General features: G+C 42.5%; 1 protein-coding gene across 13 annotated transcripts in view; it reads left to right on the plus strand.

The window, feature by feature from the left end:
• Positions 1–13,520, plus strand: part of UNC13B (unc-13 homolog B) — a 214,306-nt gene that overhangs the window by 162,735 nt on the left and 38,051 nt on the right. For 8 of the 13 annotated variants that reach the window (XM_055699329.1, XM_055699330.1, XM_055699331.1 and 5 more), the window contains 4 exons: positions 664–798; positions 1,611–1,744; positions 2,655–2,740; positions 9,620–9,746. In XM_055699329.1, the coding sequence (XP_055555304.1) occupies positions 664–798; positions 1,611–1,744; positions 2,655–2,740; positions 9,620–9,746 (482 nt within the window). Of the gene's footprint in view, positions 1–663; positions 799–1,610; positions 1,745–2,654; positions 2,741–5,281; positions 5,318–6,963; positions 7,006–9,619; positions 9,747–13,520 lie in introns of all 13 variants that reach the window. The other 5 variants (XM_055699323.1, XM_055699327.1, XM_055699328.1 and 2 more) reach the window with 1 other exon arrangement.

Below are 13,520 nucleotides of genomic sequence, written 5' to 3' on the forward strand. Positions count from 1 at the left end.
TACTCTGAAAAATTTGGAGGCAGTGACACTATCAAAATTGTCTCAGGTTATAGTTTTATTTGCAGGGTGATGCCTGCATATCTGTTTAGTTTGAAGTAACTCTGCAGTGTTTTTCTAAAGCAATGTAATAATGAAAAGAGCAGTTGCTGCAAGAGGAGAAGGTGTGCTTTAAAATTCAACAAAGCTTGTGATGAAAGATGTTCAGAAATTTTTTGCAATTAAAGGCATGCAAGTGGTCTTCAGCAAGACTTCACAGATCAGATGTAATGTGCTCCACTAGTTCGTTGCATGTTCTTCCAGTGTCAGAAAAGATTTCTCTCTGGCTTTGTAGCAAAATCCTATAAATTTAGCAGAAATTGCATGTGCTTGGCTCAGATTATACACATACCAAGCCACGTGGTTTTTTTATTCTGAAGAATCTTCCTCAGCACTTCAGAGTCTCTTTTACGCTCCAAATGACCCTGCAGGGACGTAAGTGTTGTCACTGCTGTTTCATGCCTGGGGAGAGCGACCCATTCATGGTTTCAGGTCACTGATAGCACAAGCCACTGAAAGCAGACCCACCAAGTCCTGATGAATCAGTAGTTCCCAGACTGGTGCCTTGTTCCTTCCCTGTCTGATTAATGAACGGTGCTTTATTTGACTCTGTTGTCTCCTTGCCAGGTCCAAGAGCTGCAGAGTCCCCCCCGAGCCAGCCAGGTAGTGAAGGACTGTGTAAAAGCTTGCCTCAACTCCACCTATGAGTACATTTTCAACAACTGTCATGAGCTGTACAGTCGCGAGTACCAAACAGATCCTGTGAGTAGCTGATAAGCGGGCAGAAATCCAAGTTTCTGATTTTCTTAAGATAATAACAAGAATACTAAATGCTATATAAAGCCAACAAAAACAGAATTATGTCACTTGTTATCTTCTGAATTCACAAAACTTGTAATCAGTTAATGAACACTAATTAGTAAGTGGAGGATGATAATTGTTTTACGCTAACTAATTATGATTCCTTTTGCCAGCCTCAGCTGTTCTAGTTCATGAGCACTTATTTGTGAAGGGAAGGTTTGATGCAGCTTTGACTGAGCAAAAGTCAATTAGAGCAAATGTAGACTTCTTAGGAAAACTGTCTTTAGCACAGATAAACCTCAAGCAGTTTTCTAGCACCCAGCGTCCTGCACCGGGTTTAAGAGGTACCTCTAGATGCAAATCGTTTTCAAATCTATGAGGGCTCTACTGGCCACGCTGCAGTAATGCACGCACCCCCTGTCAATGTGAATATAGTCGTCAACCCAGGTGCGTAAAAAGCAAGTATTTGGAACAAGCTTAGAGCAAATGATGTCTCAGCAGGTCTCCTGGAGCCTGACCTACTCTTGGCATTGTAAATGATGAAACAGGGATTATTTGGGTCTGAGGCCACCAGTAAAACACCATGGTTTGGCACATTACCGGTTTTGCATTAGATCATGCAAGTGGCCAGGAGACATTAATAATTATAAGCTCTTCAGATAATTAAGAGTCTGCAGATAATTAGTGTTTGGAGTTTGTATGGTGATCTATATTTGCCAGCTTTTTCTTTCACCTTTAAATTTACACTGGTTTTCCAATGGCTTCCTTTCCAGAACAAAAATCAGGACCTTCCTCCTGAGGACCAGGGCCCCAGCATCAGGAACCTGGATTTCTGGCCCAAACTCATCACTCTGATAGTTTCCATCATAGAAGAGGACAAGAATTCTTATACCCCAGTCCTGAATCAGTAAGAATCTTCCATGTCCTATATGGCTAGTGCTAGTCTCTGTGCGTTCTGCTTTATTTGTTAAACTGCTTTCTTTCTCTTCTGTCACTTGTGTATTTATAGAAGTACTTATCTTGTCTGTCTGTCTTTCTGTCTTATCTGTCTCTATCTATATAAATAACTCTTTTTGATTGGGATGGAAGAGTTTCAAAAGGTTCAGTTACGATGGCGTTCGAGCACAAACACCCTGATTATTACAATCCTGAACTCAGGGAGGCACCTGAAAATGGGGTGAGATGTTCTTTTGGTTTTTTCTGATGTTGCTCAGTTCTGGGATGCACATTAATGCACACAGTGGTGCCATGGTGACAACACCTTACACTGTGATTTAGGAACGTGTGGTGTTCTGTGCAGCAGTGGGAGATTGCATTGGGTGGGGTTGACACAGCATTGGAAAGGAACCTGAACACTGTCTGTTAAACCGGTGGATACTCCTCCAGTCCCGCAGGGCAGAAAAGGGGGAGACATCGGACAACGTATTATACACAAAGACCTGTGTACGATGCCCTAGTGATCATTGATGTGACATGGCAGGGACACCTGATTACTGTTCACCTGTCAGCCTCTTAACACTAGAAAAGGTGCAAAGGCATTGAGATCATGTTCCCAGAATTATTGTATGCATCTCTTCTAGGGGAGGCATCCAGGGCTTGGCTTTTTGAGGTAAAACCAGTCCCAACAGCAGTGTGTTTTCAGCTTATTTAGTCTATGCCACAGAGTCCAGTCTTCCAACTTCCACCTGATCATTTGTCTAGGGTGAAGGAAGCATCTGTAATGTTGAGCTTTTCAGCTTGTGATTTAACTCAGAGCTGAATAAAGAAGAGCCCTTTGCTCTGATACATGCCAAAACCTTTCCCAAATGTCCCCTCAGGTTTCCTCAGGAGCTTGCTGTTGGGAAGATCAGTGCAGAAGTGATGTGGAGTCTTTTCGCCCAGGATATGAAATATGCCATGGAAGGTAAGAGAGTTCCTTACTGCTGCCAGCTGACTTGTTGCTGATTCTTATTCTCTGTCCATTTGTTCTAAATGAGGCTTAAGCACATTAGTAGCACCACTGTTTGGAGCAGGGATTTCTAGTGGCTTGTTTGTGGACAGCTGCTTTATGGGTGAGGACTGAAGCTGACATCTGCATGAGCTCTAGACCTGTCTGTCAGGCTGTGTTGCAAACCATTTATTGTCATCCCAGCTGGTTTAAATTCAGAAGTTTGCTTTGGCCTGAGGATACAATGGCTTAGATCAGCAGCAGATTCTTTCTGCAATGCACAATGGTAGAAAGAGCTGGAGAAGTAGGTGGACTCTGGGTTGTGCCATGGCTGTAGTTCCCTGGATGATACAGCGTAAATGGTCTAAGCCTTTGGCAGAAACATGCTGTTAGAACAAGTCCTGCAGCAGACATCTTCATTTTGAATTAATCTTTGCATAATTCCACCAGACTTCTAGTAAAAGAGAAATTTTACTGTTTCTGATAATGAGTCAGGCATGCAGAGCCCAGCAAATGCCTGGGAAGGAGTTCTGCTGCTTGCATTACTCTTCTTATAGTTAATTCTAAACTTGGTTTTAGTCCTATAAATTCATTTGCACAATGTAATCATCATCTTACCAAGGTTCAGAGAGCATCCAGCTCCCACCAGCTCTGCAGCTGCAGTAGCAGTTGTTTTCCCAATGTTTTGCAACATCAGGCTTCATGATTATGTGATAAATCAGGAGTGCCAGTGCTGCCTACAGCATGCTAGCTGTATTCATATTCCAAACGCAAGTCAAGTTACTGCTTTTGGTGATTTGCAAAATTAGGCTAAATCCTTTTGTCCCCAGCTTGATCTAAGCTCAGTTGGAGGAGTGACAACATATTAGACTCTTCCTTCAGACTGCTAGAAAAAAACCTGCTGCCAGTAACGAGTTTCCTGGATTTTGTTCTTTGGGAACAGTCTGTGGGGTTGCTCTGTAAGTGAAGAAGATGAACTCTGTCTGTTTTTTAGTCTCTGTCAGTGCCACAAGGATAGGAGACCGTGCTGTGGGGGGACACCCTTTGCCAGCTCTAGGCTTGAATTCAGTAGGCTGCAGGCCTGAATGAAATTTTCTCACTTCTGTGTTAAGAACTTTTTATATATGCTTGTCACCCACAGTGCCTTTGTCTTGTGAAGTTATGTTGATGTAAGACTAGACACTGGGAAGAAGGACTAAGACCTACGATGCTGACGAGTCTCATAGTGACTGTCACTACTTGCTCATGCATTAAGGACTAAGGCAACTGTGATAATTTCATGTTCACTTTCCCTAGAAACTCTTTGCTTCTGCAAACCATTTTGGCTTCTCTTTCCATTTTGTCCTTAAGGCATTTATTATGCAGTTTGCTCTTCTGATACTGTTAAAAGTGCCCTATCTTCCTCCTTTATCAGCTGCCATGAGAACTGGGTCTCTCCAAATCTAGTTGCTGACTTTCCTAAGATTCCCTTTCCCTGTTGCATCCAAAATGCAGCTGCAAAAAGGTTACTGATTATGTGTGTGAATTTGACTGTCAAAGGAGATGTGACTTTGACTGATTTTTTTTTTTTTTTCTTTTAAATGGCTCTATTTGATTGCCAGTTCCCAGGTTAACTCTGCCTCCCAGGTTTTTGCTGTTCACATCTCATACCATGTCCCCTTTGACTCTGTCCTCCCTGGTGAATCTGGGCTTATTTTAGCTTTCCCTGATATCCTGCTGGTCAACTGAGAGCTTCTTAAGACAAGGACTAGCATAATGTTTCTACCTGTGAGTTCAACAGTGCATAGCAAATACTTGCTGAAGGAGTATCCCTCTTGAAATTATTTCTTGGTGAGAAAAGTTGACACAAAGGCAGCTGATGGACAGGGAACAGTTTGTGTTTTGAACAAGAGCTGAAAAACTGCATAGTACATGTATTTGTACTCTGGCTGTGCAAGTCCTGCAGGAGGATTGAACAAAGATTGAGTCTGTGTTGGTGTGTGTCTTTTCCAAATATATATTCAAGAAATCCTCAGGGGGCAGAATTCTATTTGAGGCAAGTGTGATTCCTCACTGCTTTGCTCTCCAGAAACTTCTGAAGATAACCTTTAGAACAAGCTCTACAATAATTTAATTACAGGCCTTACTACTTGTATTTTAAATATGTAAGATTGGATTAACTTGCTGCATTATTTTCTTTAAAATGAGGGAGAAAGGAAGGATAAAAGAAACAGATTAAGTGATGTGAAGGATGATGATTAGATTTGAGGTCCTCAGCTCTTGGCTCTGGCATTTTTCAGCTTGAGTTGCTAATTTCTCTGCCAGTTTAACTACACCAGGCATTTTGTATTCCTGACTTTGCCAGTTTGTGGAGTAACCCCTGGGTACATTTCTTGTGTGCTCCAAGATCTGTATGCATCAGGAGCTCTCTGTAGCAAAAGCTGATCTGTTTTGTGGAGATACGTGCACGTGAACCCAGAGTATAACACTTGCTTCTAATTTTCTTTATGGTGTTTTCCTTTATGTTCTCTTCCTAAGTTCTAGATAACATGAGCTCATTCACCTCACCAAGTGGTAAGTCGATGCGTCTTGGTGGAGTTTATAGTTGTGAGTAGATGAAGACTTTCTTCTGTTACCCATAGTTTTAGCACTTTGGATGTAGTTGCTAATACTAGCTTTAGTGTCCTGTAGATTTATGCCAGTGATGAGCAGATCTGCAAAGACGACTTGGAAGACTATGCTGCTGCTGTAGAAATGGAGGATATGTGCTGTAAGGAGACTCCTGTTCTGACTAGTCACTCCACTTGTTTTTTTGATGGTCCCTGATATGCTGAGCAGTTCTGGGCGATAGCCCCTTTGCTGGGTCCCAGGCATTAAGGTATAGATAAAGTCTGATAAGGAATAACTGCTGAGGTTGGAGCTCCAGTTCATGTGTGACTCTATTCCTTCCCTCCTGGCTGGGGTGACGCTTGAGGATCTCCGGCAGTGGCAGTACATTTTTTTGTAGCCTAAAGGCCATGCAGTGACTTCGGTGTAGAGAGTGTGGGCCTGGTTGTGTGAAACTGGCCCCTCCTGGCTTCCAGCCTGATGCTCCTACATTGCTCTCCAGTATGCAGTGTTGAAGACGGTTGGGAGGCTCAGGCTTCTCTGAGCTGGAGAGCAGTGCCTGGCTGTGTGAGTTGTTTTCCTTTTTCCCGGTGGGTAGAAGCTAGCCAGGCCTCTCCCAGCTGGAGCTCACCCCCATGTGAACCATGCAGCCTGTGCAGGGCAATGTATAAATCCTAATTTACACCCGGAACACAGTGGTTAGGGGCTTCAGAACCAGCAGTCTTGCTAGCCTGCGGATGCTTCAGCATGTGTCTTTTGGGCACTTTCTGAAGAGTTAGCTTGCTAAAGTGTAAAATGTTCAAGTCATAAAAGTGAAACACCTATTTTCTATTTAAAATGTGTTCAGCAACTGGTAGCAATAGCCACAGCAGCAGTGTGTTTGACTGCTGGAAGGCAAGTGCACTGCAGACCTGTCTTATGCCTTTGTCTCCCCTAAGGAGACACAGCTGCCAGGACAGAAAATTCAGCATTACTTGCCAGAAATTAATCTATAGAAGGCAGGCTGATAATCAAGAGGAAAATCCACAAATTAAGGATGTGATGTAAGTTGTGGTCTCTGCCTGAAAAACAGAACTGGACATGGCACTAGAAAGTGTGCTGCTAGGAAGCAGTTCCCTATTAATGCCTTAATAATATGGCCTTGGTGACCCTAAAAGCTCTTCTCTGGAGGAGACTGCAGATGAAAACTGCTGAGGAAATGTGAGAGACCTACAGAAGTCTGTGGTCTTTTCAGGATAAAACTCAGCAGTTGCTGCGAAATATCTGTGCACTCTTCCACTCTTGTTGCTGCTAAGCTCTTAAAAGCCAGCAAGTTATAAAGCAGAACAAAAACATGATATGACTGATGGCTCCTGTTCACTTTACTTTTTCTAAAATGGGTTTTCAAAGTATACCTCTGGCTGATGTGTTTCCATGCCACCTTAAAGTGCTCTTAAACATTTCCATTTAGAAAGAAAGCAGCTGATCCAAACTGTGCGGGGTCCATTGAAGGTGGGGAAGGCAGGTGGGCTGCTGGAGATGAGGGGGTTTTGGGGCTTTGTTGGCTTTTTTTTGTCCTCCAGCATGTTTGAGCTGTTATAGTTCACTTTTCTCTGTCTTTTCTCTGTCACAAGCCCCACCTTTCTTTCGCATACGTAAAGTTCTCTTTTATGGTGGTAAGACCTCTCTTCCTCTTTTTTACTTTCCTGTAGTTTTATCCCCTTGGTGTCCAGCTTCTTTACTGCTTAGATGGCTAGGTAGTCCTAGTAGCAGTCCCTGGGCTTATGCTTCTGTGGCTGCTGTGCATCTTCCTCTTCTGCAACTTAGTAGTGTTTCAAATGCCCTAAAAAACAGGAAAAGGCTTGAATTACTTGCTTTTAGTGCACTACTTAATTTTGAGGATATAAATCTGATTTGAGTCCTTTCTACCTCCGAGTCAAACCTTCCCTCTGCAGGAACAGCACTTTCCCCATGCAGGAACAGCACCTGGGTGACAGTGCGTGTCAGAGTTAATGAAGTTATAATTGTCCATTGATTTCCTCACTCTCACAGGGAGCTAAGCAGGCGCCACTATTACTGTGTTTGTTTCCCATTTTAGATCTGCAGAGAGAGCTTTGCACTTTCTTCTGCAGTTGTTCTCAAGGGAGGTCAGCAGTTCAGACACTGACTATACTTGTACTTCCTTAGTGCTCAAGAAAGGTACTAGATTTATTGGTCTGCAAACAGGAATGAACTTTGCTTGGCTTCAGTACAAGCAAATTCAGTGTGGAGAGTAATGGATCATAGTACATGTGAAGTAGCATATGTAGAGTAATTTGTCCATTGAACCATCACCCCTGAGTACTATGCCTCTCAGATACTGGGCATTCTAATTTCTTTGAAACAAAGGTTGGGTTTCTTTAATTTTTTTTCTTTAGAGATTGTACCTCTGTTGACCTGCTACACGTGAATTAGAAGGAAATCTGTATTACATCCTTACAGAGGTCTGCAAATAAGTCACTGTTCCACTGCTTGGGAGTTGACAAGGCTTATGGAATAATTATGCATGAAAAGTTCCTTGGTTTTTGTGTTTTCAGTGGGATAATTCATAACTTACCTGGCCTTTCTTCTTTTGCATCAAGCTTCGAGAGAGATGTGGAAATATCTTAATGTTTTGGAATAGTTGCAAGAATTCACATTTACATGAAAATAGGTTGTGATATTGTAAGATAAGCTTGTCTATCAGGTAACTGATTAGAAAGCTGGGGCCTTTTTACATCATTAACACCTATCTTCTGATGATTAATACCTGTAGCAGTTATTGCTTGTGTACGCATATTTCTACCCAGCTACTGGATACCTGTACTGAAATCCTAGACTAAAACCATTCAGAGTTAAGAGAAATACTTCCACTTTCCAACATAGTTGGATCCTGTCTACATGTTAGCAGTGATGCCTTTGGAAAGTTACATCAGTAATGAGATAACCACACAAAAGGTAGGAAGGCGAGTCTGAAGTCACATTTTGGGGAAAAAAAAAGCCCTGAGTCTTAAGTTAAAATAATGTATGTTTTAGACATTGTAGTCATGGACTAGCAGCTTGCTATGGTGCTTGAATGCACAAGGAAGCCTGGCACAAAGGGTATTCATGCTGTTGAGGCTTGGCAGAAGAAAGAGATGGGTGTGTACGGGCAACACTAGGGAACAGTGGTGCAGAATTAGTCACCTGATAATTCAGGATCGCAGTGGAAGCTAAAGCCAGCTGCTTAGTCAGCATCATGAAAAAGGAATTTTATTCTTTTCAAGGAGGATTTTGAAGAAAAGCAGTGCAGCAGAAAGAGCTGCCTGTGTAAGCACAAGGTGTGGCTTGGAAGAAAGTGTTGAGATGGTTTTGGGAGAACTTAAGTAGGTTAAAAGCAGGAGTTGTGGGCGACCCAGAGGTGGGAGTCAACTGATGAAAGACAGTAGTGTGGACTTAGGCTGTGAAGGGCCTTGAAAGCAAAGACAATGGAGCATACGTTTCTTGTGCGAGAGAAAGGGGAGCAGTGGTGTAGGGAGATGATCTTTGCAGGAACGTAGGTATGAGTATGCATAACTTTGGCAGCATAGGTGTGTGGGAAGGGTTGTGTTGTGGGGGTATGTGTGTTATACAGGGAGTAACTGCATTGTCCTGACATAGCCTGGGAACAAAAACATAACAAAACCTGGCAGGAGTAAGAGGCTCAGCAGCAGGTAGAGATATCCATGGGTTGCTTCAGTGAACTGTGCTCAGGAAGGCAATACAAATAACACAGTTCTGGAAGAGAAGTGTAATAAATTGCTTCTGTATAGCTCATTTGAACTTGCTTGTGACTCACACTGTCAAACTCTAAAGAACTTGATGCTTTCTACTCTTGTCTCTTAGGGGATGTAGCCTAACATGTTGGTATTGCCTTTGTTTACACCAGAGAATGAACAGATTCACTCTCCTTGATAATTTATTTCCCCCTGCAAAGATCAGATCTGGACTGTCATGTATTAAATGGAAAGGCCATAAGAGATTGCTCTATTTTTAGTGCTTTGACAACAGAAAGTCTTTAACAAATGGAAGTATTAATTGAAGCTACAGAAATAAATTCCATAGCTCCAATAATAACCACCAAGAACCCCTGCCTGCTGCCAAAATCCTGTGTTGTGAAGATTTTGTGGCTTTATAGGTGCTTCATCCTCAAAACAATTACATACTATGGACATGCTTTGTAAGACTCACCTGTTCCTGATGTAGTGATAGTGGTAAATTCAGACCTAACTGCTTTTTTTTCCTTCTTTACAGAGCATGAGAAACACAGACTGTGTAAAAGTGCAGACTATATGAATTTACACTTCAAAGTGAAGTGGCTGTACAATGAATATGTTCACGATCTGCCTGCCTTCAAGGGAAAAGTGCCTGAATATCCAGCGTGAGTGTGCTGCGTTTCCTGTAGTAAATCCCCACTATCTGTCTCCTTGTGTTACCTTGAGAGTAGTCATTTGGTTCTCCTGTGACTGCCTTCATGATACACCATTTCTTCACCCCTGATTTTCTGTGTTTACATGCATGTTTGACCCCTCTGGTCTTCTGTGACGCTGTCCCTGACACAATTCAATCCCTTATTGTACAGTATCTCCTAGGATCTCAAAACCCTTTAGCAATGGCATGGACAGTCTTTAAGCCATTTTGTGCCTGCAGTGGGGGCTTTGGTCGGTTCTTGAACAACAGACTTCTGGATGTATGTTTACAGTCTTGTGTTAATAGATACAGCTTTATCTGTATATACTGTATGTATGTCTATATGTGTGTGTATGAATGTCATATGTATACACACAATAGGATTTTTAAGTAAAGATAATGTTTTTTAGTAAGTCTAGGTGGTTTAATTGAAAACATTAGATAAGCTGTCGCTCCTAAAAGCTAAGCAATTGTTCACAACTTCTGTTCAACCTTTTTAAAAGAGTAGCAGTAGATTTCAGACCTGAAGAAGGTTTGTGAGCCCAAAAAGTTGTCTGAGCAACCTGGAGAGAACAGTTAACTGGAGTCCCATGCCTGGCCTAAGGCAAAAGTACGCGTGTTATTTCTGAGCAGTGTATAACTGGTTTTCAGAGCTTTCAGTGAAGATGATTGCTGTACATCTCCTTCAAGCAGCTTTTTTACCTGTGCTCCACTGCTACCTCTCCATTCAGTTTTGGGGGTTTAACACACTCCCCTTTTTCCCCCTCCAAATCTTTCTAACTTTGGTTTGGCCTTGTTATATCCTGTCCTAGCAGCCTGAGCATGGAGAACAAGTAGTTCCTATTTTACAGGAGTAAAATGCTTTTCTCATGTCACTTCCCAGCCTTGTGCTGGCTCCTGTTTGTTCCCAGCTTTCCCTGTAAGTGAAGTTTACTCACCTCGCTCCAGCTGGACTATGTTTGTACATGCAATGCCCAGACTTAAATAGTTATGTTTCATATAGACCTTGTGTTGCATTGCCTTGCAGGCAGTGCTGCTGCTTTCACATGCTGGGCTGATAGCAGCTTTTGTGTTTTGGTGGGTTTTTTTGGTTGGTCTTTTTTTTTGTTTGTTTGTTTGGTTGGTTGGTTTTTTTGCTCTTCTTCAGTGGTGTTGTTGACTAGTGATGCTTCCAGTGGCCCCAGGCCAGCCCCCAGGCATCCTCAACAGAGCGTCTTAAGAGCCTTACCTAGCTGTTCATGTATATACTGTTCACTGCTGTCCAAATGCAGCAGTGTGCATAGCCCCTCTTGAAAATAACATCTTGCTTGGACTGTTTCCAGTTCGGCATTCCGAATTCTTTTCCCACCCTGTGGTGCACACAGTCCCTCAGGCCTGGTGCTAGCTGCATGTTAATAAGACTTGAGGCAGCTGATGCAATTGTTCCGCTTGGGCTATGGGCCTTGCTTAACAAGTCAGGTCGGTGAGAGGCATTAACTCATTGGACAGGGTGCTGGAGTGACAGTCTCAGAAGCCCCGTTCTCTTTGCTGTGCCTCTGAGTCAGTGCAGTCTCAGGCAAGCCATCAGATACTCTTAATCTCTCTTTTTCTCCCGTGTAATCAGGATAATGATGCACAGTTTAATTCTGCTGTCCTTTGCAGACTGTTCTGCTCTGCTGGCCTTTGCGGTAGAGCTTCAGTGCTCCTGTACATTTGCAGCCACTGGCTTTGTTACTTCACTCTTGTACTTTAATACAATAACCACACTGTCAGACACAGGTGATGTTTATTTCAACCACAACCTTCACCTGTCACAAAATATCCCCTTGTTATCAATTAGAGCAATGTGCTCTTGTCCTTTGATTTGCTTCACCACAAGTATTTTTAGTCTTGAAGCTTCGAGTCCATGTGTCAGGTTTGCGTATCAGTAAATCAGATGTAATGAAATTGCTGCTGTCCAGAGAACAGCTGAGTTGTCCGTATACCCAACAGACAAGGCTATCCATAAACTCACTTTTCATGTTGAAACTGTAAGAAACCATGTTTCTGATAGCCTTGGGATATGATTGGATAAAGTGAAGGCTCCAAAGTATTGAAACTGAAGTTTTTATACTCCCCTTGTTTTCTGAAAGTCAGCAGCAGTTCTGAAGCTGAAGTAGCAGTCTAGCTGGGAGTGGATCTTCAAACCTTCCTCTCTTCACTTCTAGCTGCCAGCTAAAAGCTGCAAAGTGTCAGTTTCCACAGAACGGTAGCTTTTAAGATGTGTAAATAAGTGTTCTATGTTTTATTTTAATATTGACATTAGAATGCAGCTAGTATTGTAACTGTACTAGAGACTACCTCCTCTCTGGTGGGGGAAGGCATTTCTGCCTTTGAAATCCTGTCTTATTCTTCTCGCTCACTTCATCGAACACAGTACTTGCTCTTTTACTCTTTGAAACCCTGCCTGTCTTAATGCCTCTGTGCTTGCCAAGGCCCACAGGATGGTCACTGGGTATCCACATGCATCAACACAGCAAATGAACAAGGTTAATTCACCTGTAAAGTTGTGAGACCGCAGGAGCCAGGATCATGGCCAAGCTGAAATTGCAGCCTTTTGTGTTACATTACCGTTGTGCAACCAACAGAGGTAAACGCTAAACCTCCATTTAGGCACAAAGCACAGCGGTTTCCCAGCAGGCAGGACTGAGGCGTATTCTGTGCAAACCTTGTTTGGAGAGGTTGGCTGTGCCATCTCGAGTCAGGCTGTGCTGACCCCTGCAAGCACAGAGTATCTCTGAAGCAGCACTGTAAGCTTCTGCCTTGTGTGCTGGTGCATGAGTCATCGTGATGTTTCCTTCTAGATCAATAACTGAAGCAGGCAAGGAAGAAGGTATTTGCCATATATTAACATTTTGAAGCTATTTCTGCATGAAATCAGATTATTTTTATTAGCTTCTATGCTAAATAGTTTTGAATATTGTTTTAGATATATTGCCTTTGTAGTCCTCAGAGTCCCCCCTCACTTGCTCAGCAGTGCAAGACCTGATAGTCAAAGGGGTATTTGGCCTAAGATAACTGCAGGTTTGTGTTACAGCTAAAAGTGCATTTTGGTCCTGAATGTGCCTAGGGACTGGCAGTGTTTTATAGATGATTTATGTCTGTTGTGTTTTCCTGGCAGCCAATAAAAGACAGCGTTGAGGCTGTCTTTGCAAATGTAGTCACAGAATTTCCTGACCTGACCTAAGTGATTAACTTTGCATGTAAACAGTCATATTAAACCTCTTTCTGGAGATAATGCTTTGTTTAATAGGAGTGGGAGCAAACACACCACCAGCAGCCATACAGCAGTACCTTTCTCCTTACCACCTTTGATTAGACAATTTGGTAAGACAGTAAAAAATACCTATACACTTCATTTTGTATGTCAACATATGGTAGCTATAAAAATGGGCAATGACTGTTCTCAACAGTTAATGGCCTTTTCTTATCTGTGTGATGCAGTAAGTAAGGATGAGTGATAATCAAGAAGTTGCTCTACTTCTCCTAGTGAAAATTATGGCTTCTGGCACAAACAAGTAGTCCTCCCTGTACACGGACGTATGACATGTGAAGCAGTCAGCACCTTGCAGCCTAGGAACTGTGAAACAGGTGGAAGATGTGTAGTTGCTTCCTTGTAAACTGCCTGAGTTCTGTTCTAAGGATTGAGGTCTTGTGTTAAAATACGCTGTTGTAGTTTAAAACAAAATGAACCTTGCAGCAGACCCCAAAATATGCTGGCTTTTAG

This window comes from Falco cherrug, chromosome Z (genome assembly GCF_023634085.1).
Source record: "Falco cherrug isolate bFalChe1 chromosome Z, bFalChe1.pri, whole genome shotgun sequence".
NCBI lineage: Eukaryota > Metazoa > Chordata > Aves > Falconiformes > Falconidae > Falco > Falco cherrug.